Below are 27,994 nucleotides of genomic sequence, written 5' to 3'. Positions count from 1 at the left end.
CCCTGCAGGCCTCTTCCCACATACATGGCTATTTATCCTAACCTGCGGGAAAATTTCACTCATGCAGCAGCAGAGATATGTGGTGTGGTAGAGCATTCGCTCCATGTACCGAGGCTCTGACTCTCTGTACCAGCCGTGGGTTTGACTCCTGCCTGCGGCCCTTTGCTGTGTATCACACACCCCAACCCAAAAACCCATACAATATAAAGGAATAGATGAAGATGCATTTAGCACATATGCTGTTACGTACTGTCTTATCTGGTCTAGCTGGATGTGTGTGGAGGACAAGGCGAAATATTAATATTTATAATCACTGTATTTGTAACCATTATGTGTTCGTTGTACAGGATCATGGAGCTTTGCTCGTACGCTGTTGTCTGTCAGTCTTCAGTAGTGCCAAATCTTTCAAGTTCATGCACTAAAACAAGCACATTATGACACAGTTCACATACTTTTTTGTTTGCCAGCTGTGCCCAGACTTCAGATGAATATCTGGTACTTTAATACTTTATCAGTACACTATTAACATAATCTATTTACTGGTCAAGGTAATGACCGATCAATATTTCCCTGGAGCCAAAGTACAGAATGAGACTCACGTATTAGTTTGCCTGCCAGGCTGATGCCAGACGGGGCTTATCAGTTAATAAATTGCTGTATTTCCGCAGCAACTGTAATATACTTTTATGTGGCTACCAATGAGCCATTAGGGGTTATTAGCCAGCACTGATTAAATGCTAATAACAAGGACAGAAGTGGGTCACACCCACACCCAGAGACACACATTTATTAGTTGTGGTTTTGGTGTTTGACGCTGAGGCCTTTGCACAAATAAGCTGTAAGCATTTCATGTGCTTGTTGAATGAATTATGGATGTTACCCAGTTATTACAAGAATATAACATGAAAAATGAAGACAACACAAAATGAAGTTCTGTGAAAGGAGAATGGTGTTTAATGCTCTACAGTTACAGTCAAATTGATCATTTACTGCATTACAGAAATCATGCATGCATTTGACAGCGCTATGAGAGGTGCTATGCTGTAAAAGTTACACACTATATAAATATAGCTACAATTAAAATATGCCAAAATCCTGAGAAAGAAGTATGAGCTAAATTACCTAAACATAATTGTCTGCCAATAATACAAAATAGTCCCTCCACAAAGACTCTTCTCGGTCAAAACTTGACTATGAATACACTTAGCAGTAGCACGGTTGCTTTCTAATTTCAACACGCCTTCAGAATAACCGGCAAATAAATTACAACCATCGCACTTAAAAAAAAAAAAAAAAACACAACTCTAAAGCTTTACATTTCTTTTTCCAAATGCAAATGGAACAAACTTTTTTTTTAATTAGATTTTACAAACAATGTTACATTTCATAACAATTTTCGACAGGTGTTAATACAATTTTGAGTGGTATAAATCGACAGTAAATACAGCTATAAAAGTGCTCCATTGATAACAAAACTGTTGATTCTTTTTCTTGAGAGACACAATTTAAGAGAAACTCTAAAACAGCAATACTTCCCCCCTTTTTTTAAATGCTAAAGCTCATTTTTTTTACTATGGGCCGTAACTTTACAAAAGTGTGGTTACGCAGGCCGTGGATAGACAGGAATGTTGTTATTGGGAAAGGGTCTCCTCAGGCCCAGCAAACAAAAGGCAGATTCAATCCATGTCCAAGCCTATTCATGCATTCGTCCTGTGCTCATCAGTATTTGCCAAGCTCACAGTGGACAGCGATAAAGCCATTCTAATTACTGGTTTGTCCTTTTGAACCGGCCTGCTCCTGATTTTTTTTTAAATGGGTGCTTAGTCATAGTAGGTCCAAATTTTGCTTCCCCAGCAGTTTCCCTTGAATCACTTTCACAACATTGTCACTTTTAATGCAGCTGTCTTCATCATCCGGAGCCTCCTTTGGTCACCATTAGTTGTTTTCTTGTGAAACTGTGGTCTCCTAAAGATAGAGTGAAAAACGGGAATGGATTAGACATATGTCTTTTTAGTAAAAAACCAGGATTATTCAGTCAGGCTCTGACCTAATGAAGCACCTAACCGGTCATCTGTCAAACAAAAACAAACAAATTAAAAACCCTCAGACCACAACAGTTGTTGCAAGCTCAGGGCATGTGGCGAGTCAAGTTCGTTGTGTACTCACATTTACGTGCATCTACTATCTTATCTTCTCCTTTTGGTGTTGCAATCTTTGCTTATACAACATGTAGATTTCTGATAAGGCCAGTGTGGTTGAGTGGCCAAAGCAGACAGAGGCTCTACAGTGTAGGTGCTCTTCTTTTACATCTTTGCCTTTTTTATGTGATTACTAGAGTCTGGCATTTATTTTATTATGTAACAGCATTTTTACTTTACAATTTAAGGGGACACGTTATATTTAAAAGGTTTATTAGACTTAATTTGTTTTTTCCTGAACATGAAAAACAACAAAGAACATTTCCTGGCCTGCTAAAGCAACATTTTTTGTTGAAATAACAGCAGCAGGAGACCCTCTGCTACATTTCTGAATCTTGAAGGGGTGCTGATTTAACTGCTTGTACGCTGTGCTGAATTAGAGCCGCATGGCACCATAAAAACTTGCCACATCCTCTGCTCAGGAAGTCTCTTGTAATAATCCTGTCTGAGAAAATGTTTTGTCTGTGCTGAAGTGTAGGTTGATTAAGACAAAATGCATTCTCATGCATATATATGTAGTTATGCATTTATGTAAATAAATGTAAAATTTATGTAATGTGAATCTTATCCTCAACAAGAGAATTTTGAATAAATCAATATTTGTCTCTGTTCAGTGACAGAGGCCTATAAGTGACATTTACCAACTTAAAATAAGAAGAATTCTGTTTAAAGCTCTCTTTAAACCTCTGTTTAGTTTTTATTCTATACTGAGGTTAAATTTAATCCTGTTACACCAAAACTTTAAACTCCAATTTAAAATGTGATCCAGTATTACTTACGTACTTCTGCAGCAGAGCTCTGCTTAATGTAAAATCTGGATTTACTCATTTTTCTCTGGGTTTAATTTCTGCGATAACTCATAACTTCCACCTACAGAATTTTACTTGGCAAAGTTTGGACTTCCAAAGACCAAAAAATATTAAGGATTAGGGGTTTTTCAAGACCTGAATTAGAACATGTCTGTCCTTGGTTACTGTCAACTTCCATTAAATATGAATGTGTTAAAACCATAAAAAAAGGCCCTTACAAATGGGGTTCTCTCTCCATATTTGCTCCAGAAGGTCATCTTGACAGTGTTCCTGTGCCCCGTCCGCTGGTCAAAGGTCTGGCAGAACTGGAAAGGGGGACTGTACAGGTGCAAACTGACTGCACCCTCTGTGTGGCTGACATTTTCCACACGATGCAGGCCAATGGAGTCTAAAATATGCACACACACACACACAGAGGAACAAAAAAACCATACATTTAGACAGTGTATGCCATTGGAATGCTGTGAAATGAGGTGCACAGGTAGTTACTGGCAGCGCTGTAACAAACAGCTGAGACCAAACATCACACCGGGCCTCTGTTTGGCTTTGGGGAGAGACCTAAATACTTTTCACTGTAAAGTTTTAACCGGCTGTTAACTCCTGTGAGGCCAATTTAACATTACATAACAGAACTTGCAGAGGTTGGAAACGTTGCCATTAACTCACAGAGACACGCAGTCATGTCTGAGTCACATCAGCATATCTTGTGTGGGACAGAACATGTAAAGAATGTTTGTTCTATTGTCCTGAACACAACGTGATTATTTTCAAGAACCAGTTACACAAGTTTCACACACACACAAAGGAGAATTAATATCACTAAGTGGTATTAAATGTTGAGGAAGGGTCAGCTCTAATTGAAAAGAAAGGAAAACAGCCTTGTTTCTCACCATTTATGTAAGCAACCTTGTTCTCCTGGAGAATTCTCTGTGACTTCTGGACCATGTCTCCCTGCGATTTACTTTCTGGCCATTCAAACAGCGTCTCCTTCAGCTGACCCTGCAGCAGCTTCATGAAACAGTGGGAGTTTGTGTGGTCGTGGATGCTACTGCAAAGTGCAAGGGACACACAAGCATACGGTGTCAGAATATGTCCTGTTTTTTTTTTTGACCCAAAAGTCCTGTTTAGAATTTCTGGGATTAAGTCAAAAGGTGGCACAGTTTTTGTGCTCTCAAGAGTGTCCTCCTCCTGTTTTATGATGTTCGAACTGTTCTTCCTTTTTTTTTTTTTTGCCTGCAAATAACTAGAAATGTTTCACAGCACATAAAACATGCATCACTGTTCTTGTGAAAAACAGCATGTATTCATGAAAGACCTTTCAAACAGCATATTGCAGAACATCTTGGCGGGGTTGAGAGGGTTACTTTAAAAATGTCTTCTGATACAATTACTAATTGCCTGTTGAAAAATGAAGTCAGAAACCTCATCCAAGTATCACAATATTAATGTAACTTGATTACTTTTCTTTACTTTTAGATTACCGATAACAGTAGCGGTCTGTCTGTGTAGCTAACATTGGTGTTTGGACAATGTTAGATGCTGAGACAAGATAATGGCGAAATTTGCACCTAAAACATTTTTTCTAGGGATAATGAATTTTAACCGGTCAGATTAGCTGGGTTCATTGACTGGTGTTATAATGGAATATAGTTACCCTTTGTTAGGGTCTTATTTAATTCTGCATCATGTAATCCGTTACTACCCAAGCCTGCATCTTGGTATCATCAAACCCTGTCAAACCTAAATGAATCTCCTCAATTTCTAAACGTCAGGTGTTCAAATGCTGACATAGTGGGACATAAAATAGATATTATAAAACAATGTTTGTCTGTCGAACATTGGACTCTCTTATCTCTATTAACTTGATACAATAGTTGCCAGAGAATATCATGTGAATATGTGACCTACAGAGAGTGTAGGCTGGTAACGTGACAGATACAACAGGTTTTAATTTGCGGTGATGATCTCTGAGAACTTAAAAAGTAAATTAACAAAGGACTATTAGATACTACTGTGTAATCATCACATTAAAGCTAATTTAATGATGCTAATTGTTCGAGGGTCTCACCTGCCATGGCCTTCTCCCCAGCACAGAATGATGAGATTGAATTTACCGTTACCCTCATCGACCAAGTTCCTCGTGTACCTGCAAAAACAACCATTTGTTAAATAAACAGTGAGACGGATGCTACATTATTAACTTATGCCACTGGCGCACAGCACTTGTTACGTTTCTGTCAGAAAATTAACTGGAATTAGCAAATGTTTGATTTTTTTGTTTAGATGACGGGTAGAGAGAAACATTGACAGTTGCAGAGGCAGTGTCTTTTGGACTGTAACACAGGTCCCTTTCTAACTCAGGCAAATGTAAATGTTTAATAAACGTTTTGGTTAAGCAGTATTTGCTACAGACACCTGGGTGCTTGTCTCAGCTATGCTTGATTATATACACCCCGGTGTAAATAGCAACATTTGATGGTCCACCCTTGGGGGCAAATAGTATCTGAATTTATTATTATTATTATTATTACTATTATTTTCAGTCATTCTTTGGTTAGGTTTAGGCGACAAGACTAGTTTGTTAAGTTTGGGAATAATGGTATGTCTCTGTCATGCAGGTGTAAATAGCCACAATGACTACTTACACCTGCATGACAGAGTTAATCAACCACCGTAGCTGATGAAAATCTATCTGACGTGACTCAGGCGAAAATATGTTCACAGACGAGGTAATGTACTACACATTACATTTAGACACTTACTGTATCACTCTGTAAAGTATCCGTCTCATCCTGTGTTTTCCCAGAACTAGTGGCTAAGTAGGAAATGCACTGATACCTTGAATAAATTAGTTATCTTGGTTTTAACATTGTTGGAAACATTCAGAACAATGTAATTACTTCATGAGATATATATCGTCTGACATTTTTAATTTGGATTTGATGGCTTTACTTTCTTAATTTGGTTTTCCTTTTCATTTCAGTAAACCTACAGCACAACTACCGATATTACACTTTCATTTTACTGATGCCAAAGAGAACATGATCTGTCAGCTGCGCTAAAAGCCAGCTGGACTGGATGGGACGGACAACAACGGGGTCACTGATACCGACACTGATGTTTATTCATTTTAATTTCCACACAGAAACCGCGCGACCCTCCGCTCCTGCGCGTCATCACAGCCGCGTCAGCCCACAAGTCTTATCGCTGTAACTCTGCTTCACGTTTTGTGATTCCGTCAGTCTCCAAATATTTTCGAGGCAGCCGCAGTTCCCTGGTGGGCAACTAAACAGTCACAGCAAAAGCATCCGTTCCTGCAAAAAACAAAAAATGAGCGGGTGTGTGTCCGCTCTCGGTGTTGATTGGACGGCTCGGTCACCCTCCCTCCCCCTGACCCCTCACTCATCAAAACACTGCGACAGTCTGCCTGTGAATAGAACAGCCGTATTTTATACTGACGTGATGTTTTTTTTTACGGCAGAGACAAACATTTTAAAGTTTTTGAATCGCACGGTGCGTAAGTGGCATTCATAACCAGGCTGCGCTGACAAATTATGCAAATATGTACTTTTTTGTCATTGTTTATTCAAATGAGGTGTGACGAAATCCGCTATTTTGTGCGGAAACAGCAGGTGGTTTTCATTCAAATATAAGACCGACGCTTTTTAAAGGATAAATATTTTGGATACAGGGTTTCCCCACTTTTTCCAAAGTCAAATTCAAGCACTTTTCAAGAATTTACAAGGTGCATTTTCAAGCTTTTCCAGCACCTTACACCTGTGGTTAATTACCTCTTTCTATACATATACTCCAAATTATTGTTTCACTTCTTCATCAGATGTTATTGTGGAATAAACAACCAAAAGTATGTTTTCTGAAATTTTCTACAGAAGGGTGACATTTAACAAAGAAAAAAAAAAGAAAGAAAAAAAAAAGAAAAAAGAAAAAGAAAAGAAAGAAAGTGGAAATACCAACACAACAAAGTTTCATGTTTCAGAACGTGTCACCTGTCTCACCTGTCTATGTTAATAACTGATTCTGTCAATGTTATGAATGCCTTTATTTTCCTAAATCCTAAATTTGGTACATTCACCACCATTTTCAAGGGCAGCTTTTAGCTCGGTCATCAAAAGTGCTTTTTGCGACAAATATTAAGAGCAGCAGACATGAAATGCAGACATAATGTAAATACGGATAAAAAAAAAATATATCATAGGAGAAATTTAAATGATCCATTAAGGGTTAAATCAAATGGACAGAAGACCAAGGTGACAGACAAGGCTACAGAGCAAGAGTGCAAAGTGCATCAGCATAATGAAAGAGTGATATCTGATCAGTTAACTGCAGCAGGGTTATGAAACGAGCTGGTTTACCTGTACTGGTCAAACTTTGCGAATTTCTTCCAGTCCTGAGGGTTGCTCTCATATGATTCCATTATGTTCTGGACCTCCTCAACATTGATGGAGTCACTCTCGAAGATCTTGTGCAGAATTTTTATCAGGTCATCCAGAGTCTCTGGCTTCACCACTTCGGTTTGCTCCATGTCTCTGAGTTGTTCCGGAGGCTGTTTTCAGATGTTTCTCTTCAGTTTAAAACAACAAGTTTCTTTCACTAACTTTGCGCACTCGTTCACTTTTATAGGGCAGCGCAATTTGGAGTCGAGCCGCTGTCGGACCGTACCATTACGGAAAAAGGTGAACGCCCACAGCGCGCAGTCTAATTGATGTCAATATTATTATAAGCGCTCAATGAAATATTGCAAAAACACGCGGCTGCGCTTTCTCCACACCTGATCCATAAAGATTATGCAACTTTTATTTTTTTGTTTTGCATGTTTTAATTAAAAATATGCATTGATCTCACACATTAAGAACTTGGACTAATCCTCTTTGAGTCCTATTCCACCACGTTGCCACAAACACAACCTCCCCCTTTTCCTTTCTGCCTCCCTCTTTCTCACTGAGGTATTTTCTCCAACAATAGCTGTCCAGCCTCTCTCTCTGTGAGCTTTCTCCTCAGTAACTCAGATCATCAACACTCTGTTTAAGGTGTGTTCAAACCACAGGCTCACAAAACAAGTGGGGATGGATGAGGAGAAAACGTGGGAAATGATGATGAATGATATGGTATCAGGAATGTTTTGGGAAAAACAAGATTGTAGTTCTGGGTAAATATTGTTTATTTTTAGCCTTTAAATCGCCCTTGTTTTGGTTGCATTAATTGAAGAGATTACGGCATGACTCTTGTTATGCATTGAGGAATAGAGGTAGTAAGTAGTCTACAATAATCTTTATGGGAGCTTTATAGAAAAATTATTTAAAAGTGGTGAAAACAGGGAAGAAGTAAAAAAGGAAAGAAGAAAAAAGAAAACAGAATTAAACTATTGTAATTATTGATTAATTATTAAGGTAATTTTCATGCAAAACTTATAGAACATGATTTTCTGACATTTTATAGACACTGAAGCCTTCGATTAAACATTAAAACATAAAATACACAATTTTCTTTTCTTTTCTTTTTAATTCATGTTATTTTAGTTTATTTTCTATTTGATAACCACTGATAAATAAAAGGAAATGTACAGGGGCAAGTAAAATTTGACTTTGGGCAAGTTTCTGACACACTTGCCTGGCATGGCAAATAAAAATACGTTAGCACTGAACCCTGGATGAAAATGCCAGTTATTATCTCTGACAGGTTTAAGTCCAGAGGAGATCTTAACCAGCTGTAGACATCACCCGTGTTTGTCTGCTTGGTTATCCGCAGCTAATCTCGAATACTACTGGATGCATCAGCTGAAATATTTTGTGCACGTTTGTGACTGAATGCTCAAGGACCTGTTAAGGTTGTGGTGATTCACAAATTATTTTTTAAAAAACCTTGAAAAACCTATTCCCACTGCTGACCTCTGACTCCTCCACAAATCATCAACAGTGGTTGGCTCAGATCTCAGCCTCAATTATGTCTCAGTTCAGTAAACAGGAGGCAAACTGAGTTAAATACTTTGACTTTCCACCTGCTTCTGTGTAAATGGATCTGTGTGTGCGAGAATGTTCAAGTTAAAAAAACAACTCAGAGGAACAATCCTCCTGTCCAGGTTTTTGGACGTCATGTCCAATATCCTACTCGGTTGTTTGCCTGTAAGCTCAATTATCTCAACTTGCAGTTATTCATAAATCATTTGTATGAATGTGATGCATTCCTTCACAGAAGAGGCCGTTCACTCACAGCATGCCGCCCATTTCCCTCAAAGACAAGAAGAAGACTCACGATGAAGAAAAACAACTTGTCAGTGCAAGTCCATACAGTATAGTTCAGGTTATTGTTGGTGACATAAAAGAGATAAAATGTACAAAGTGTTTGTTTTTGCATGCTGTTGAGCGGTGGCGGCTCACAAACACAACATATCAAATAGATAAACAGATGTCATAGTGTACGTACAGTACAGTGCTTTGCTCAAGGACACTTTGCCAAAAATGTGTGAGAAATCAAAAGGGAAAGTTTGAATAGGAACAGCACAGTTTTCACAATTTTCAGACATGGGTGAGGCAAAGTTGCCTGAAAATGACAGGTTAGGGCCCAAACCACAGTTGAACTGGGATATTCCAGCAGGAAAACTCTGCATTTGTTTGCTCTCTTCCAACAAGGAAAATCCTCTCTGGCTGAGGAAGATATTCAGGCGTTCATGTTTACCACTGGCAGAATAAAAAGTGGAGAATGTTCTTTACATCAGAGGTTTGTGGCGTGTTTTCCTCTCACTGCCACATCATCAACACCAGATGTACTGTTGCTCCACCTTGTGGCTAAAACTTTACCCGACTTGTAGCAGTGAAATGGGATATTAAACAGATGCTCTGTTTAATATCAACGGGCTTAATGGAAAATGACATTTAAACTAGTTTGTTGGCTTATTAAATCTTTTAAAAGATTGTGCAACATTTAATATGACATTTGTGTAGCTAGAAAAAAGTAGTGTTACGTGTACTGATACACAGAGGTGGCAAACACATTGGCATTATTTACTCAAGTGTAAGTACAGATACTAGAGTGAAGAAAAAGACTCAAAAGTTCTGATTCAGCTTCTTTACTCAACAGTGAAAAAGCACAGGCTCTGAAATGTCCTCAGTGTATAAATGGTCAAGTCTCTTTTGTCTGTTTTGTTGTGTTACGTCCTTTAATTGAGTTTCATCTTGCCATGTGTGCCATGCTTGATGTCCATTGATGGATACACCAAAAAAAATCATCTGTCCTGTGTGTTATTGTCTCATCCATTTAGGCTGAAATCAGTCCTGATGTTGAGAAGATGAGAGGAATGATACAAAATAAAAATCTATAACCCCCTCAAATACATTAAAAGTAAAGAAACAAGATAGTTTTGAAAATCTCAGAAGTTGAGAGTACAGATATTTGTGTTAAAATTAGTGAGTACAAGTAAAAAGCTGTCATAAAATAAATGCTAGTAACAGTAAAGCACAGACACCAAAAAACTCTGTAAGTACAGTAACAAAGTATTTGTTCTTTATTACTTCCCACCTCTAATATAATGCTCAGTAATTTTACCTCAATGTTAGTGGTTAAAAATTTAGTTTAAAAAGTTAAAAAAACAAAACAAAACATTTATTCCAATGAAATTATCTGTGGTTTAATTACTTGCTACTTTACATATGAACATTTTTTGCATATGAATTTTGTACTGCAAAGGTGTCACTGATTAGTTGCAGTCCTGTACAAACTAATTAAAACTGAACTGTACCTCAACCAACTACAGCAGTAAAATTCTGCTTTTGTGTTGATTTGAGTATGGAAGCCCTGTGAGAGAAAAACAAAATGTCACAATCCATTTTCTGAATTTTGATGTTGTAGTTGTTTTCGATCCTGTGTCGATGACTGAACAACAGAAAATTTTGCCAAGATTATTTTTTTAAATGACCTTTTTTTCATCTGCATCATCACCCCTTGTTCTAAACAGATCTAAAAGCGTTCATATTTTCTGCTGGGTGAGTTTTAATAGTGGTACACTTCAGCTTCTTGTGGCCAAAAGAAGTACTACTGGGGTTGCCAGACATAGAAAAAAATTCTCAGCCAAGAATCTGTTACAAGATAGAAAATATATTCAGAAAAATCTGATGTAGCCTTTTTTTTACACTTAATCATGTGAAAGAAAGGAGAAATGTATTAGAAAGATATTAGACATGTATTAAAAATATCTGCACCATGTCATTTGGCCTCCTGTCCATTTCAGTGAAGCCATACTGGTGGTACGTCTCATTGTATATGTCCATACTTGTCACTGTAGTAACAGGTAATTTTAAAAATCTGTCCATTTTACAGATCACCTTGACACCAGAGCCATGTAGAAAGAACCAGTTTCCATCATTTAATCATTTAGAAATTCAGGTACTGTCATAATTATGATGTGAGATTAAAAATATGAAATTATCAGATAAAAAAAAAATTAGAATTATGAGTTTAAACATGACTATATGGGATCAAAAGTCATGATTGTGAGATAAATAGTCAAAGTTACAAGATAAAACGTAATAATTACAGCTTTTTATCTCAGAATTCTGACTTACTGTATGGATATTTTTTCTTTTACTGGCAAATATGGACGCGGATTAGAAGTTTTTCTCTCTTTTAAACCTTTAAATTTAATCAGAAGAGGGACACAAAAACATGACGACTAAGATTAATAATAACAAGAACAACATGTGAGTAAATTAACTTTTTTATTATTCAGTTGCGAATGACCAAAATAGTGTTTTGGACCCTTTTGTCATAAAATATTGATTTATTTATTTATACTTTGGAGATGTATAGTAATAAGTAGAGGGAGAAATGTGATTAAAAAATAATTCACATTTCTTCTTCTGTGTTTTTCATCGACGCAGGGACGGCGGAAGTTTGACCCATGGCGGCTGCCGTAGCGGGAGGAGGAGGAGGAGAGCCATGACTGGTCCTTTGACGTGGAATATTTCCGTAAAGAGACGATGGAGGAGTAGCAGCAGCGGCGGCGTGTAGCTCGAAGCTATCCCGTATTAACCTTACACCGAGACGGGATTTAGCGGTGAATCCCGGTGGTCAGATCTGGGTTCACGGGAGTTGACGGACAACAGTCCCTTTCTGTTCCCCCGCCTCCCTCCTCTGGCCAGCTACAATCATGATTAAAGCCATTTTAATATTCAACAACCATGGGAAACCAAGGCTTTCTAAATTCTACGAGCATTATGTGAGTATCATCAGATTTTATTAACTGCTATTTACATATTTTATTGTTCATCAAGGTTTGTTTGCATGATTGATGGGCCAAGACGAAGAAAGTCAACAAAAAAATGTGAATCTGTGGGTGTTAAGATACTTTTTTTCATGTTCTCTCCTGCAGTCAATGCAAACCCAGGCAGATGGAGCCAGGTGTAGGGTGTATACTGTACAAACTGTCTGAATGGGGCAGGTGTGTGTGTGTGTGTGTGTGTGTGTGTGTATTTTACAGGCGGCCCAGTGATGAGCTGTTGTCTCAGACCTGGTGTCTAAGATGTCAGTCTGAAACCACGCTGTCCTTTTAAATTATGAATAATTAAACGTGTGCAAGCCGAAACGAGGCTATCGCATTCCTGCCCAGCCTGTGTGAACAGAAGTGCACCCACTCTTATTCATGCTGCGTCCAGCTGTGCTACTCTGTTTGTGTCACATGACTGTAATAACGCCCTTGTGAGTGACTCGTGCTCACCACTCCTGCTTCAACTCACTCTTACTGTCATTAACTCACCTGACAGACAGATCTGCAGTGTTTCAGTTAAAATAAATACATTTAAAATGTATTTAATGAGTTTGGGGTATTTTGTCATTTGTATTTTGCTGGACAGAAGAATTAAGATGTAATTTGTAATATAATACTGTAACAACTTGTATTTGTTTATGTTTAAAACACACAATTGGTTATTATTTTATTCTCAAATAAGGGATAATAAGGGGAAAAAAATCACAGTTCGGTCCAGCAATGTGCTACTTGTGAACTACTGAATTTTAGGTGGGTTCTTTTCTTTGTGACATGAGTACTGTGACCAAGATTACTTCCTAAGGTTTAGGGAAAGATTGTGGTTTTGGTTCAAATAAGTATGTTATGTTTCATTAGCAACATCACCTACAAAATGTAACTTAAAGGGATTGTTCACCCAAAAATTATCTACTCACCCTCTCGCCAGTTGAAGGTCGGGTTTAGTTTTTGAGTTTACACAACACTGCTGGAGTTTCACAGGATAACAGTGGTGCAAAACCTCCCAAACAATTGAAGTGAATGGTGACCAGTTTTCAATCTGAAAAAACAACCAAAAAAGTCAAACTTAAAATGCCGCCATTCTGCTCATCTGCTGTAATCCAAGTCTCATAAAGCCCCGACATGCCGAGCTGACCTGAAAGACATAATTTACACCATGTTGTTAGGATAAATCTTCATTGTAGATCCTTAGCTTGGAGCCACATCCACATTTGTGTGCACACTGTTTGAACTGGGTGTGTGTGTGTGTGTGTGTGTGTGTGGTGTGTGATGGTGTGCGAACGGCATGTTGGGACTTAAGGAGACTTTTTTTTTTGGATGTCACCATTGACTTACAGTGTTTGGGAGATTCTGCACCGCTGTTTTCCTGTGAAACTCCAGCAGTGTTTCATGTAATAAAAAAATATACCCGACCTTCAATCGGCATGAGTGCGAGTAACTCACAACTTTAAAGGGACAATTCACCCCAGAATCATTCAAATTCATATGTTTCCCCTGGCCTGTAGTACTATTTATCCATCTAGACAGTTTTGTTGTGAGTTTTGGAGATATTGGGTGCAGAGATGTCTGCCTTCTCGTCAGTATAATGGGACTAAATGGCACTTGGCTTGTGGTGCTCAAAGCATTAAAAAAAATCATGACCTGGTTACTCAAGATAATCCACAGACCTTGTTGTGAGCGGTTTCATGTAGAAACTACTTTCTTTCTGCAGTAGAAACTACCAGAACTACCATCTTTTTTAATAGAAGCAACTCACACCAAAACAATATATATGGATGGATGGGATGCGCAAACATATGTGGGACAATTCTTGGACATTAGAGACACTTATCACAACAAATAAAGTCATTGCATTTTTGTGTAACGGAATTTATAGCAATTTAATTGTCAGGTGTTCAAATTTGAAAAATGTGGAGTGAAGTCAATTTAGAAACTACCCAGCATGCACCCCTGAATTCAGTCTCCCATCATGAAGATTTCCTGACTGGCTGTTTCAGATCTATGATATGGGAAATTAGCAGGACTCCTCTTTTCTATGTAGGTGGATTAAGGTCAGACCCATACTGAGGCTGCCTAAAATGAGATAATATCAGCTTGTATAGACTGTATTTGTGTGTTTTCAAATGACAAATTACTTGTGTTTTCAATAAGTAGTTTGTAATATTGTAATTTATCATTTGTAACGGGATGCTTTTTGATGTATTTGTGCCCACCTCTGCTGTCAGAAAATACAATGAATGAGCTCCATGCAGGTAACAAATGATTGTGTAATATCCTTTGTGCTCACGCTGTGTTGGCTTGTTCTTATAATTGGATTTATATCTCAAGGTTGGCTGCCTGTCCCTTCTTTAATATTGGTGCTACAACAACAAGGTGCCCTAACCAGGAAACTAAATTTATGAGCTAGAAGAGTTATTACAAGACTTGACAGAACATTAATTGAAAGCTGTTTTCAAAATCTGTTAATTGTTTAAGTCATTTTCAGGCACCAGCTTTTCAAAAACTGTATAATAACATAACATCATATTAGACATGGTCACTCTCAATGGGACCCTGCAAGGACTCGTCGATTAATTGATTAGGTAAATTAAGGATTTAAAGAAAATTAATAACCTATTAGTTAATAATTTCAGACACTGAAACGACACTAAAATCTAAACCATCACACACCTTAATATTACCAGAAATATACCTCTGTGAATTCATTCATGGCTCCTACAATGATTATAAATAAAGCTGCAATTTTAAATTAACTGCCAACTATTTTGACAATCGATTAATTGGACTTTATGAGAAAAAAACTCAAAATTCTCTGGTTCCAGCTTCTTAAATATGAATATTTTTTGTTTTCTTTACTCCTCTAGGACAGTACACTGAATATCTTCAGGTTATGAACACAGCAAGACTTTTGAGGATGTCGTCTTGAGAAAATAATCCACAATTAATCGACTGAAAGTAATCGTTAGTTGCAGTTGTAAATGAAGAGACTTTGGGTTTTGGACTGTTAGTTAGACAAAAGAAGCAATTTAAAGATGTCACTTTGGGCTCTGTGAAATTGTGATAAGCATTTTTTGACGTTATAGACTAATGAAAAACATATAGTTATCAATTAATTATTTCTCTTATGATTGATTTCTTGAACATTTTTGCTTGACAAATCACAAAAAGGTAATCAGTTATTGGAAAACTGTGTCAGTCAGGTAAAGAAGACATGAAAGATGTCGCTTTTGAGAAACTAGTTATTAATCAATCATGAAAATAATTGCAGATCTAACTTCATTTCACATGTTCCAGTATCTATCTGTTGATATGGACATGGATGTATTTGTGTTTCAGGAGGATGAATTGAAATTGATCAGATTATAAGAAGGCTGTATGTAGACACCATCTGTTATATTAAAAGCTGAGGTGTTGGCTTACACTCTGGCAGGATATAATGTTTCTCACACACACGCACACACACACACTGCTAGCTGTGAAAACCGTCTGTAGCATTCAGTTTATTTAAGTATTTTTTTTGTCCGGACTGGTCCTATTGTCTTAGAGGTTGTGCGGAAAATATGAAATGATGAACCGTGATGTGTGTTTGTGAGTCCTGAGTGTGTGTGTGTGTGTGTTGAAACTTAGAGTGGTTATCTTCTTAGTTAGAGCCGTTCTGCTGGCTCAGACGTAAAGCCAAAGCATCCGTCTGATATAAGGCCGACGTGTTCAGGTGGGGGAAGAGGAGGGTGAAATATGTACACACACAAATTCACACACCATAAATTCCCTCGCCATCAGTCGGCTCTCTGCCAGAATCAGTGAGAAGTTTTGGAAGAAGAGCAGCTGAGCGTCTCTGCTGTAACAACAAGACCTGCACAAGTCTTGAGACTTCTGCAGCTCTGCATATGATAGTTTGCTGATGTTTTTTTTTTTTTTTTTAACCAATGGCCTGTTTTCTGTACTTGGCCTGGGGGCTGCTAAAAGCTAACTAGATACTTGGATGTGTGACTATGTTTGTCTGTCTATTTTAGGCCCCTCAGTGAAATAATTTGATAACCACTTTCAAAACTTTGTTTCCTTTTCAAGAAAGGGCGAATCTAGCACTTAGCATATCTAAGTACAGGAAACAGGAAAGGAGAAAGTTGACTGTTAATGTAGCACAGTGCAAAAAGTGGCAGTCCATTGCTGATAAATACATTAATAAACACTTGCAATGTCCTTATATCTGCTTATAATGCCCTTATAGCGTGTTATAAATCTTTTAGAAGATTTTCTTTTCCTTTCATTGAACAGTTTCCAGTGAAGATACAGACAGGAAACATGAGGGGGAAGATGTTGCAGATCTATGGTGTCTGTCCTCAGTGTGAAATCTGCATGCCCTTGAATTTCACATATAATAAAATAAAGTAATAGAGGTGTCACTGCTCCTCAGACTTTAGAGGAAAGCTGCAGGTTCGGATTGTCAGTTTTGCTCCAGAAGTCCATAAAAACCCTCAACACCAGAAACCCCTTAACAAGAAGTCTTTAAAAGACGCTGCTACTCTTCACAGCCTTGCTGCTGTGCTTATTTGCGACCGTATCATTAAACTGTGAGTAACCCCGCTGGTCCCATGCTACAAGTCACATGACGTGATTTAGCCGTTCAGCCAGCTGCGTACTGGACGGCCTCTCCTCTCCTTGTGCTCACTGGCCTGTTATGCACCTCGAGAGACATTAGCACCCTTTGGTGAGGCTGACTCGGTGTCCAGTGTTCATAACTGAACAGATTTTAATCACTGTTGTGTTTAATTGAGGGTTTTAAGGTTAGAATAAACGCCTCAGACCACTTATTTAAACTTAGACTGTTTGCCTTGGATTTCAGCCCTCTGTTTGTTCAGAAAATGTTCAAGCGTGCGCAGTCTTTAAACCTTTTAGTGAATGCTTGCAAACCCGCCTCGCCTACGGGTGTTTGAGGTTTTTAAATAGAATTTCATCCATTAGCAAACAATAAGATAAGCCTTGATTCAGCTTGCACAATGAAATTATTGCTTCTGTAGCCTGTGGGCACTAGTGTATGTTTAAATATGACAAAGAGAATGGTTTTTCACTCAAAAACAATATGTATTCAAGAAAAAGAGAAGAAAGGGGAATCGGAAATGTATCTGCCAACGCATTTTACTGGCTAGAAGTAATAAAATGGCTCACTGGAAGGAATTAGGTGCACAAACAAGACGGTATTTACCATCTTCTTCTTTGTTAAACAAACTGTTTCCTTGTTTCATCCCGCAGACTGAAGACACAGAGCAACAGATCATCAGGGAAACCTTCCACTTGGTCTCAAAACGAGATGAGAACGTCTGTAATTTCCTAGAAGGTGGAATGTAAGTTGTGAGGTCTGAGTGCGTCAGCGTTGGCCTGCTAGTGCGCAAGAAAGTCTGTTCAAATGCTAATGGCTCGGGTTGTAACTCAGTGGAAGTAGATCATTTACACTGATGTAGCATCACAGGAATTCATTTCACACAACAGATGAAAGCTCAGAGGGCTTTATGAATGACAATCAATAGTAACAGTGTTTGTTTAAAGTTCATTTATCATTCATGAATGAGGAGTGAACCAGGTGTCCTTTTACTTCACTCGCTCTTGCACGTTTTCCCTCTCAACAGTCTGTCATCTTTAATTGTGTGACACCAAAGCCACATAGTTATATGTTATTACACTGTGCAAATTATTTCAAACTATTAAAGAATCTCTTTATTCACAGTCTCTTTTAAACGGTTACACAAGACAACATTTCCTGTGGCTCAAGCCACTTTGGTGCATTAACATAGTCGCTGACATCTTACGAAACCCAGTAACGGACTGGATAAGCACCACCTTTCACATCTTCTCATGTTAGTTTATACAAACTCCAATTCCAAAAAAGATGCTGTGTGAAATAGAAACACAATGCAGTGATTTGTTAATCCTTTTCAACCTACATTCAATTGAATACTGCACAAAGACAAGATATTAATAAAATTTCTTGTCTTTGTACAAAGTATTTGCAAATCATTGCATTCTGTTTTAATGTGGGTTTTACACACGGTCCCAACTTCTTTTGAATTGGGATTTGTTATATGTCCTTATCCTGTTTTTATATAAGCTGACTCACGACTGAAAACATCTCGTTGTTTCTCTCCTGATATTTCTGCGTCATCTTTATGTCATAATCACATCAGGTCATGATAAGGGGAGAGTGCAACATCCTGTGTGTGTAAACTCCTGATAAACATGAACTTTTCTGTCTGTTTTTCAAAACGTCCAACATGTGTCCAGCAAGGACAGGTACCGGTGTGATGTGTCCTTGTCCCCTGTGTTCCAGGTTGATCGGAGGATCAGATTACAAGCTGATCTACAGACACTACGCCACACTGTACTTTGTGTTCTGTGTGGACTCCTCAGAGAGTGAACTAGGAATTTTAGACTTAATCCAGGTAAAAGCCAGTGAAACCAGTTTGAATCTGTTACCATGTTTATACTTTCAGTGTCTTCCTTGATTTGTTCTTCTGTTTTGTTTTTTTCATAAATTCTTTCCTTTTTCAGGTATTTGTGGAAACGCTGGACAAATGCTTTGAGAATGTCTGTGAGCTTGACTTAATTTTCCATGTAGACAAGGTAGGAAACACTAAATATTCTTAGTTTACCTCTTGAATATTTTAAATGAAGTTGTAATATTCTGCCTGAGACATTATTGCCTCATGCTGTGGTGTCGCTTATCTGATGACCTGTTTTGTGCTGTAGCAGTTTTTTAGTGACTTCCTGTGTTTTGTAGTCCTAAGTGGTTTGTGAGATGACGAGCAGTTTGTTAAAAACAACTTAAACACATGCAGCAGTTTAGAGCTGAAACGACATGTCTATTAATTAATTACATTAGCTGAGTGGCACAAAATGAACCAGGAACTATTTTATTAATCAATTCATTGTTTTAGTAATTTTTCAAGCAAAAATGCCAAATATTCTCAACTCCAGCTCATTAAATGTGAGGATTTGCTGAATTTTGTCGGTTATATCAGATTTGGCTGTTCAATATGAAGATTTGTCGATTTGTTTCTTCCTATATCAGCTTATATTAGTCTAATTGTTTAATCTACCCCACATTTTAATGCCTTTGTTGGTCTTCTGTGATGGGAAAACATCAGTTTTGTGGTTTGTGGTAATTTTGACGCAGACACAGGGTTTGTAAAGTTGCTTTGCTCCGTGGAAAATGTTGCACCTAAATAACAAGAGCAGGAACTTGTTCACCAACCACTCCACCTCAGGTTTTAACCTCTCTCATCGGTGAACCGCCAGCACATGTTGTTCTGTTTTTGTGCACCAGCTGATAGAAAAATATATTTATGATTGCCCTTACTGATATTTTTTCATTGAAATATTCTCCTGTGCATTGTGGTTTATCACGTTGTGATGCACACTGACTGACAGATACAACAACAACAAAATAGGAGTGCTTGACTTGAAGAATCATTTTCTAGTGCATAATAACATTCATACTAATTACACTTATTCAAATAAATGGACATTTATGTCAAGCTAAAGTAAAATACCACCCTCTGCTTAGCTAGCTATATCCTGGGAACTGCAGTTAATTGTTTGGCTGCCTGTTTCCATCTGAAGCAAAGTAAAAACCTGCAGGATCCAAATCCCTTTGCAGACCTCTGCTTCACTGGTTCCCAACCTGGGGTCCAGGCCCCCTCAGGGGGCAAGAATAAAACACAGGGAGCCCCTATAACATTGTCTGCTCTGCTCTGAAAAATTTTAAAGTGATCCTAGAAAAGAGATATTTACCAAAGGTAAAGTAAAGTAAATTCATCTCATTTTTGACAATAAAGCCTTGGAATAAATCTCTTATCCTTTTGGTGTGTGCAGCCTGAGGCAGCACAGATATTCAGAAGTTTATACCACACTATAATGTAGTTATGAGCAGATAAGAGCATTTATTAATGTATTTGTCAGCAACTATAACTCCTCCTGTAGGCACCTGTAAGTGGAGGCTGGTATAAAAACAGATTATGAATAACAATATAGTAGAACACGACTGTAAAATGTAGCAAACGCAGGCAAAATATTGGCTAATACTTTATATAAAATTCACTTATGTTATTATTAATATTATTAATTGTTTGCATACAGCTTATAAATGCTAAATAGGTGGACTTGAAACACATGCAAATCACTGTATTTGTTTAATGCTAATAAACCATTATATCCCATGTTGTTGTTTTTTTAAGGTCCACAACATTTTAGCGGAGATGGTGATGGGTGGGATGGTCCTCGAGACCAACATGAACGAAATCATCACGCAGGTGGACGCTCAGAACAAGATGGAGAAGTCTGAGGTAAGCTTGACCCCGCCCGTCCACTGTATTGTCCGTATGACTTGACTCCTCCTCCATACTCTCGGAGGTATCGTATAAATAGTATGCAGGCATGTGTGTATGCTGCACCCTGCATGCTATTCTCCAGTGACCTTGTGGATGCTCCCTACCTACTCTTGAGTGTTTGTGCTCCTTTTTTCGGCCTCTCCTCTCGCTGCTGCACTGCTCCCAACACAGGTTCTCAAACATATCCTCTCCTGTATCCCTCAGTATAAAGTACAATACCATAGTCATCACTTATGTCATTATTATGGAGACTTAACTGTATCATTACCCATTGAATCACTCAACCACCATCTTATATTTCGACCTGACACATATTCATGAAAACAGGCTGGTTGTAGGCTGTGTTTTACATTCTTATTACTCTAGAGGAGAATGTGATTTTACCTACGCTGTCCATGTTGGAGTAAATGCTTTTCCAGTGTGTTTTGTAACATCTACAAGCCAGTGTCCTTGCTTAGATATTTGCTCTATGCAAGGACATTGCTTTGCTTTCCATACAGCTTCTGCTAGCAGATAAACATTCATTTAGTTACTGGAAAGTTTTAATCAGACAGACAGCCAGAGACAATTTCATGAAATCATTTCTGTTTTGTATAATGTGGATTTTAGCCTCTGATAGTCCTAAAAATGTAACTGCACTAATGATTTGGCTTTGTTTTTTTTACTTACAATGCACTGCAATATGTCAATATGTCTGTCAACGTTGAGGCGATGTTTTTGGAGAGTCCTTTTTTAATTTTGCAATGAGAAATGCTGACAGAAACTCACAAAGTTGTACAAACTCCAAATCCAAAAAAGTCGGGATGGTGTGTGAACCATGAACAAAAACAAAATATACTGATTTGCAAATGCTTTTCGACCTTCAGTTAATTGAATACAGTACAAAGAGAAGATAATGTCATGGTCAAAGTGATAAACTCGTGCTTGCAACACATTTCAAGAGAGTTACAGGGGCAACAAAACATCATAAACTTGCCCCTGTCAAAGTATTTGCATATCATTGCATTTTGTTTTTATTTACGTTTTTTTTTTTCACAGCATCCTAACTTTTTTTGAATAGAAATTTGTTGTATTGTGTTGCTTACACGACAAAGTGAAGGGTTACATCGTCAGGTTTTTAACAGGCTGACATCAATTGTGTACTCTAACGTCTGAATTTTTAAACGTTTTAGTGTTAACAAAGTACACGTATTCTAATAACCTGAGCTGCATTGTGTGCTTTTAATGAGACAGAATTTCCTTTTTTCGATTGATGTTCTGTAAGCAGAGTCTTTTACTGTTCTACAATCATCAGAGCTGCTCTGTCTTTCCCTCTTGGACCTACCCTAGACCGCAGTGTGTGTTTTCTTCACACTGATGCTAATTCAAAATGACATTGTCCATTTATAGGGCAGTCTCCGGGGAACAAGGAATGAGCTGTTCTCCATCCAAACTGACTGATTAAGTGGCAGCGGTGTTCTTACATCAGACTTTCTCAATTATCTTTATGTTTTTGCGTAAACATGACCGTTTTGATCATTTTCAGCTTCAAAGATGTGGTCTATGATAGGTCCTATCACTTTTTTCTGTGGAGATAAACTGTAATTACTTTAATCTGCTTTAACATTCCTCATTCCTCTTTTTCCTGACCCTGTCTAGTTCTTTCCATTCTTCTCTCTCTTTACAGACGTTTATCTTTCAGTCTACCAGGCAGGACAGGTAGACACAGGTACTGCTAAATTTACAACCAAGTACTGTAACCTTAACTGAAGTTTACTTCTCCCCCGAGTCTCTCCATACGGCCCTCCATGTAATAGCAAACTGACGTCACTAACATACAGTAGGAATCTTTTATGACAGACCCAAAAATGTTCCCATTTCTCTCTAAAACTCACATAATAGTTCCTGTCACTTTGGTGAATGCACAGGGGTGGACAAGATAATGAAACGACTGACAGAATGATGCAGCCAGTTACAATAGATAAATACTATGTTTGTAAAGTTTGTAATGTTGAACTGCTGCTGACTGTGTCAGAGAGGCGGTTGTTCAACTCTATTATACTGTCCACCCACTGTAGTCTAAATACATGTAAATCTAACAGGCTAGAGAGGCTACAGAAGCCTCTTATAGCTAGCAGCTGGTTAGCTTAGCTTAGCATAAAGAGTGGAAAACGGAGGAAACTGTTAGCCAAAACAAAACAAAACAAATCTCAGGACCTCTAGAGCTCACTTATTAACAGTTGTTATGTTGTTTGCTTAATCTGGAGTGAAAAACATACAATTTGTTTTGAGGGTTTATGTGCCAGACTGTTATTTGGCTGGGACTAGTTGCTACGCAACCAGTAGCAGAGTCCTTCACATGTCCAGTTTTGCAAAACTGTACCCATCCACACCCACAAAGCCGGGTACCAGAATTACCTGCAGTTATATCCAAATCAAATCCATACCTGTTAAGATAAGTCGTGCAACCTGACATGCACCCGCGATTAAACACACACACACACACACACACACACACACAGTCACTCAGCTGTCACTCACCTGTGGTCTCAGCGCCTGTGCTCCTGCAGCTGTCAATGCGTTTCCTCAGTGATGATGTGCCTAGCTTGTGTCTATCTGAAGCTAATACTTCTTGGCATTTTTACAAGCAGCAAAGCCCCTGACAGCGTTACACTCACAGCCTCTGATCACACCAAATTTCTCCCAAATATCCAACTTGGCCTTCTACGATGTATTATCCACAATATGACGTTCTCCACTGGCTATTTTTGCCTTTAAGTGATTACTGTTCTATCAGATAGCCTACATCACTGTCAGATCAGACAGTGATGTTACATTGTTTGGTAAGATCCCAGGTTGTGTTGTAGACTTTCATAATAAAACCCTGGTGGCTGATTAGACTTGATATTATTAATGTATTTAAATGCAAAAATGCTGCATAGTAACTTTAATTTCTGACTTATCCAGGAAAAAAATTATTATTGTATTGTATGTGTTATATTATTTTTCTCACCTTCTGCCTGCACGCAATTAGTTCATTTTTAACCGTGCCTGTATGTGTGAATTTATATAAAGAATTTTTTTCTCACGGTTGGTTTGTGTTATACTGTAGTTCAGTGGTTCCTAAACTTTTTTCTGCCAACAAAAACTCCCCCACCCCACAAATGTTATCAATCATTAACAATAATTTCAGAAGCAACAGATAAAAAACAATTCAAGTTGAATTTTAGCTAAATAAAGGTCAGCACGATAACGTCAGCAAACTCTTGTTTGTTTATTTCCCCGCCCTAAATCATATTCATTATACTTTGTTTCATTCTAGAACAACAACAAGGAGATACAACCTGTTAATTTGTGAGCTTTAAGGATGCTAGTAGGTGGATTTTTTAAAAAATCTTTGTGTTGCAGTAAGGCTAGCTGTTTCCAGTCTCTGCGCTAAGCTAAGATGAGCGGTTGCTTGCTGTAGCTACATATTTACCATACAGACCTGACAGTGGTGTTATGTTCTCATCGAACTCTATGCAAAAAAGCCAATAAGTGTATAATCCAAAATGATGACCTAATGATGAGAACCTCTCACCCATTAAAACACATTCACTGTCTTAAACAACAATCAAAACTGTCTACTGTAAATCTTTATCCTGATTTTCTTTTGCACCGACATCCCTCACAGACAAGAGATGGGGTACTGCTCCAGCCTTTAACGAGACTCTCTGACCACTGTTGTGTGTTACACAGCTGGTGTTACTATTTCTGTGCATATTAGTCACCCAGCGTTTGATTAAAAACCCACTATTGTGGACTTCTTCAGTAGGTTTCCAGGCTACCAACTGTGAGGAAAGGAATATCTTGAGTCTGACTCCTGAATACTGAGCCCATGTGCTGGATCAGCATTCCTCTCACTTAACGCCACGGTCATCTTTCCGTCTAACACAAGTCTCCTTGATTCTTGGCAGAGGGAGGAATGCCCATAAGACAATCGGTCCATTGAAATAACCTTGTGAAATAGATGAATCTACATTCCAGACATGCTTTATGTGTGTCATGCAATATAACTAAATTATTTACCCGGCTACTCATTTGAGTGTGTTCCTAACAGGCAATGAACATACAGTTCCCTTGTGTTTTAAGCCTTTTGGTCATTTTTGGGTCTTTCTGCTAAAGATTCAGTTGTGGGGATCTCTAATCGCAGTGATTCTCAAATGTCTGCTCACACTTGAGACGAAAACATCATATCATTCACTCTCTACAGATGTGTTTTATTGTTCCAAAAAGCTAAACTACCTTAATGTTTTCCTTTAAAAACACCAAATTACTCCTTACAGTTACTTACAGTTTCACATTGAGATTCATTGTGTTAGAGTGAAGTGTCTCCTCTGTCCCTGAGAATAGACCTCCCATCGTAGTTTAGTACTGCTAGGCTTACAACCTCCATCAGTAGTTAAAGGGATGGTTTGAATTTTTTGTATGTGGGGCTATATGAGGTACTTAGTCAGTACCTACCTACCTTTATTACTTCCAGTAGATAGCATGCACCCAATGTGGAGAAGCAGCAGAAGTACTGGTGTAGCAAGCAAAGCAATGTATCGCTGTACCTACAAAAAATCATCATTATAAAAGTCAAACATCACTCTCTCCAAAGCCACCAGATTCCTTTGGCAAAACCAATAATTTTACTTCAGTTGCTGGTGTACAGCTGCCTCAGTTGGTTAGGTTGTTTGGGTTATTATGTGTCTGAATTAACCCTTTAAACACCAAATCACAAAATAACAAAAACAAAGTAACCGAATGAGGCAGTGAAAGACCAGCAACTCCCGTGTTCTTCAAGGTAAAATTAATTACTTTGTCAATGGAGCCTGGTTACTTTGAAGAGAGAGATATTTGGTTTATATTACAGTGGTGGTGAAAATATTCTAAATATAATCTATACTTAAACTGATATTAACTTTTTAGGTGGGCCTTTTTTAGGTGGCTGAAAGATTATTTGTTGCTAACCCTTTAAACAGCAGTACATTGTTTAAACACCTTTCACAGTGGACCAAAAACCCTACTAACACCCACTAACATCTGACTTTTGTCTTCAGTGGGAAAGGTTACAATCGGCAGTCAGTCCCGAGCAAATAATTCTGCAGTAGTCACTGGTATTTATCAGCTTCAGCTGCTATCGGCAGTGATGGAAACATGATAATTTGATGGACACTCTAATGTTTTCCCCTTTTCTAGTGAAGGCCATGAAGGCTTGTTTCCTCACTGCTGCGACTCTTGCTCCCTCATTATTTTGTTGTCTAAAAGCTTCATTATCAAGCAGCAAAATCAGGAAATTTTGAGTTTTCATTAACAGTAACTTAACAGAACTCCTTTACTTTTGACAACAAACATGAAACAGTAAAATAAAGCAGAGGGAACGTGAAGGAACAAACAACAAGGCGGGATAGAAACAAATCACAGAGATTCAGTTAGAAGCTACACACAGAGACTTTTAAAAATGTCTAAAAATGAGGCTTTCTTGTGCACATTGAAAAAAAAAAGAAACAGAAAGGCATGTACACGCTACTTCCTGCTGCTTCTCCAAACAGGGGGTGTGCTGACCACCTTCTACTGTAGGATGTACACTGAACATGTATAAGTACCTCATATAGCTGCACTTCAAAAAATCCAAACTATCCCTTTAAGACTATAGATGTGTAGATGGCACAATATTCTTGTTCCCATTTTAGTTATTTTAGTCTTCCCATAAGTAATTAGACCCACTAGAACCTGTATTATTATTGCTAACATTATGTTGAAATGCTCCTTGAAATTTGACACAAACATTCTACATACCTATCTATCCAAACATCATTTCCGTCTTCATATCCAAATCCATTTTTTCTGCTTTACCCAATTCTCTCCCTGCATTTTTACCCTTATCGGTCCTCAAGAGTCCGGTGGGTTCACTTTCCAAGCAATGCTGCCTTTTGTCCATTTGATGAATGTCCAGTACTGCTCAGTACATCAGAATTAGTGAATGGTCTAGTACCGTGTGTCCTCACAGTTGATTCATAATTGGCTCTGGTTGTGGTGTATAAATCTTTATAGAACCAAATAATGCATGTGCATATGAAGCTCTGAAGGCATCTGAATGTACATTTTGCACATGTTGTCTGTCCTAGTAGCTGTCAGTGCTTTTGCATTTTGTCAGCTGTTGTTTGTCCAGTACTCTGTTTAGCACTGTGTGTGTGTATGTCTGTTTGTCCTGTGTTCACTGTTCATTGTGTTGTCGTGTATGGCATGCTTTTTTGATTCACTGATTTGTATCTTATCAACCCCTCCATGTGTGTGTTCTGTGTGTGTGTGTGTGTGTGTGTGTGTGCGTGCGTGTGTGCGCATGTGTGTGCACAGGCCGGTATTGCAGGAGCGCCTGCTCGTGCCGTATCAGCTGTAAAGAACATGAACCTCCCGGAAATGCCCAGAAACATCAACATTGGTGACATCAGCATAAAAGTGCCAAATTTACCCTCCTTCAAATAGTGGCAGCGAGATCCTGAACCTGCAGATGTCAGCCAATGTTTACCGTGATGCAATCTGTTTACCAAAACCTCAAATTACTAACTTTTATCAAAAGTATACTTCTTGAAGGTACTGTGTGATTTGACACTCCTTGTTCTGGTGTTATCTCTTTGTTTTTCCTGTTAAAGAAAAGAGTGTTTTACGTGATTTTGTTCCTGTTGGAAGGAAAAACGAAGTATTTATTTATCATTGGTACATTCCTTCTGCCTCGCTGGGGGTCGGCCCTTGACGTTTAGCTGCTACAGTACAGATCTGTGTCAGTTTGTACCTGAAATTGTTTCTGACTCAAGTGTTTACTTAAAGGAGAAAGCGTGGCAGGTAGTGAAATTTTGGGACAGTTATGCCACACCTAAAGAAATCAATCAATGGATGAAAGAGCATGAAACCATTTTGAATACAGACTTGGAGCAGGTCTGCTACAGTATTGAAAGTCATACATTACAGCTCGTTTGTAAGATCAGTGCAAAAAGTAAAGGATATTATTATATTGCAGATATGCTGTGTGATAGAAATATGAATATATATGCTGAAATGATTTTTTTCTTTTCTTATTTGTATGCAGAATATTTTTAAATGATTTATCATGTCTTATCAAATATTTCTCTTAATTTTAATCTGTGCATGACTTATTTCTCTTCTTTTTCAACATAATAAACTGTCGAAACTCAGCCTGTGTGTTTGTTTTATTTCACTATTGCTGTTATCTTATATTGATACTTTGTATTTGATACACTAGCAAACATTTATCTGCAGCATGTCAGTCGTTACATCGTTCCAGGAAACTTTCCACTGAAGATATTGTTT

General features: G+C 38.1%; 2 protein-coding genes across 3 annotated transcripts; one reads left to right on the top strand and one right to left on the bottom strand.

The window, feature by feature from the left end:
• Positions 1 to 931: 931 nt before the first annotated feature.
• Positions 932 to 7,631, bottom strand: cdo1 (cysteine dioxygenase, type I). Its single transcript, XM_084728494.1, has 5 exons — positions 7,381 to 7,631; positions 5,076 to 5,153; positions 3,898 to 4,055; positions 3,226 to 3,395; positions 932 to 1,965 (listed from the first exon to the last, which is right to left on the bottom strand). Exons 1-5 carry the CDS (start codon positions 7,548 to 7,550, stop codon positions 1,936 to 1,938), a joined length of 606 nt encoding a protein of 201 aa, XP_084584620.1. The 5' UTR covers positions 7,551 to 7,631; the 3' UTR covers positions 932 to 1,935.
• Positions 7,632 to 11,929: 4,298 nt separating this feature from the next.
• On the top strand, positions 11,930 to 27,523 carry ap3s1 (adaptor related protein complex 3 subunit sigma 1). 2 transcript variants are annotated; one of them, XM_084728493.1, is made up of 7 exons: positions 11,930 to 12,236; positions 17,532 to 17,623; positions 18,604 to 18,715; positions 18,825 to 18,896; positions 20,510 to 20,617; positions 22,329 to 22,370; positions 27,023 to 27,157. In XM_084728493.1, the coding sequence occupies exons 1-6, from the start codon at positions 12,168 to 12,170 to the stop codon at positions 22,362 to 22,364; spliced, it is 489 nt and encodes a 162-aa protein (XP_084584619.1). In that variant the 5' UTR covers positions 11,930 to 12,167; the 3' UTR covers positions 22,365 to 22,370; positions 27,023 to 27,157. The 2 variants fall into 2 exon arrangements, with proteins under 2 accessions (XP_084584619.1, XP_084584618.1); XM_084728492.1 differs by lacking the exon at positions 22,329 to 22,370 and having other exon boundaries at positions 11,944 to 12,236; positions 27,023 to 27,523.
• Positions 27,524 to 27,994: the final 471 nt, after the last annotated feature.

This window comes from Lutjanus erythropterus, chromosome 10 (genome assembly GCF_056507025.1).
Source record: "Lutjanus erythropterus isolate fLutEry1 chromosome 10, fLutEry1.hap2, whole genome shotgun sequence".
Lineage (NCBI taxonomy): Eukaryota > Metazoa > Chordata > Actinopteri > Lutjaniformes > Lutjanidae > Lutjanus > Lutjanus erythropterus.
This window is presented reverse-complemented; position numbering and strand designations above follow the sequence as displayed.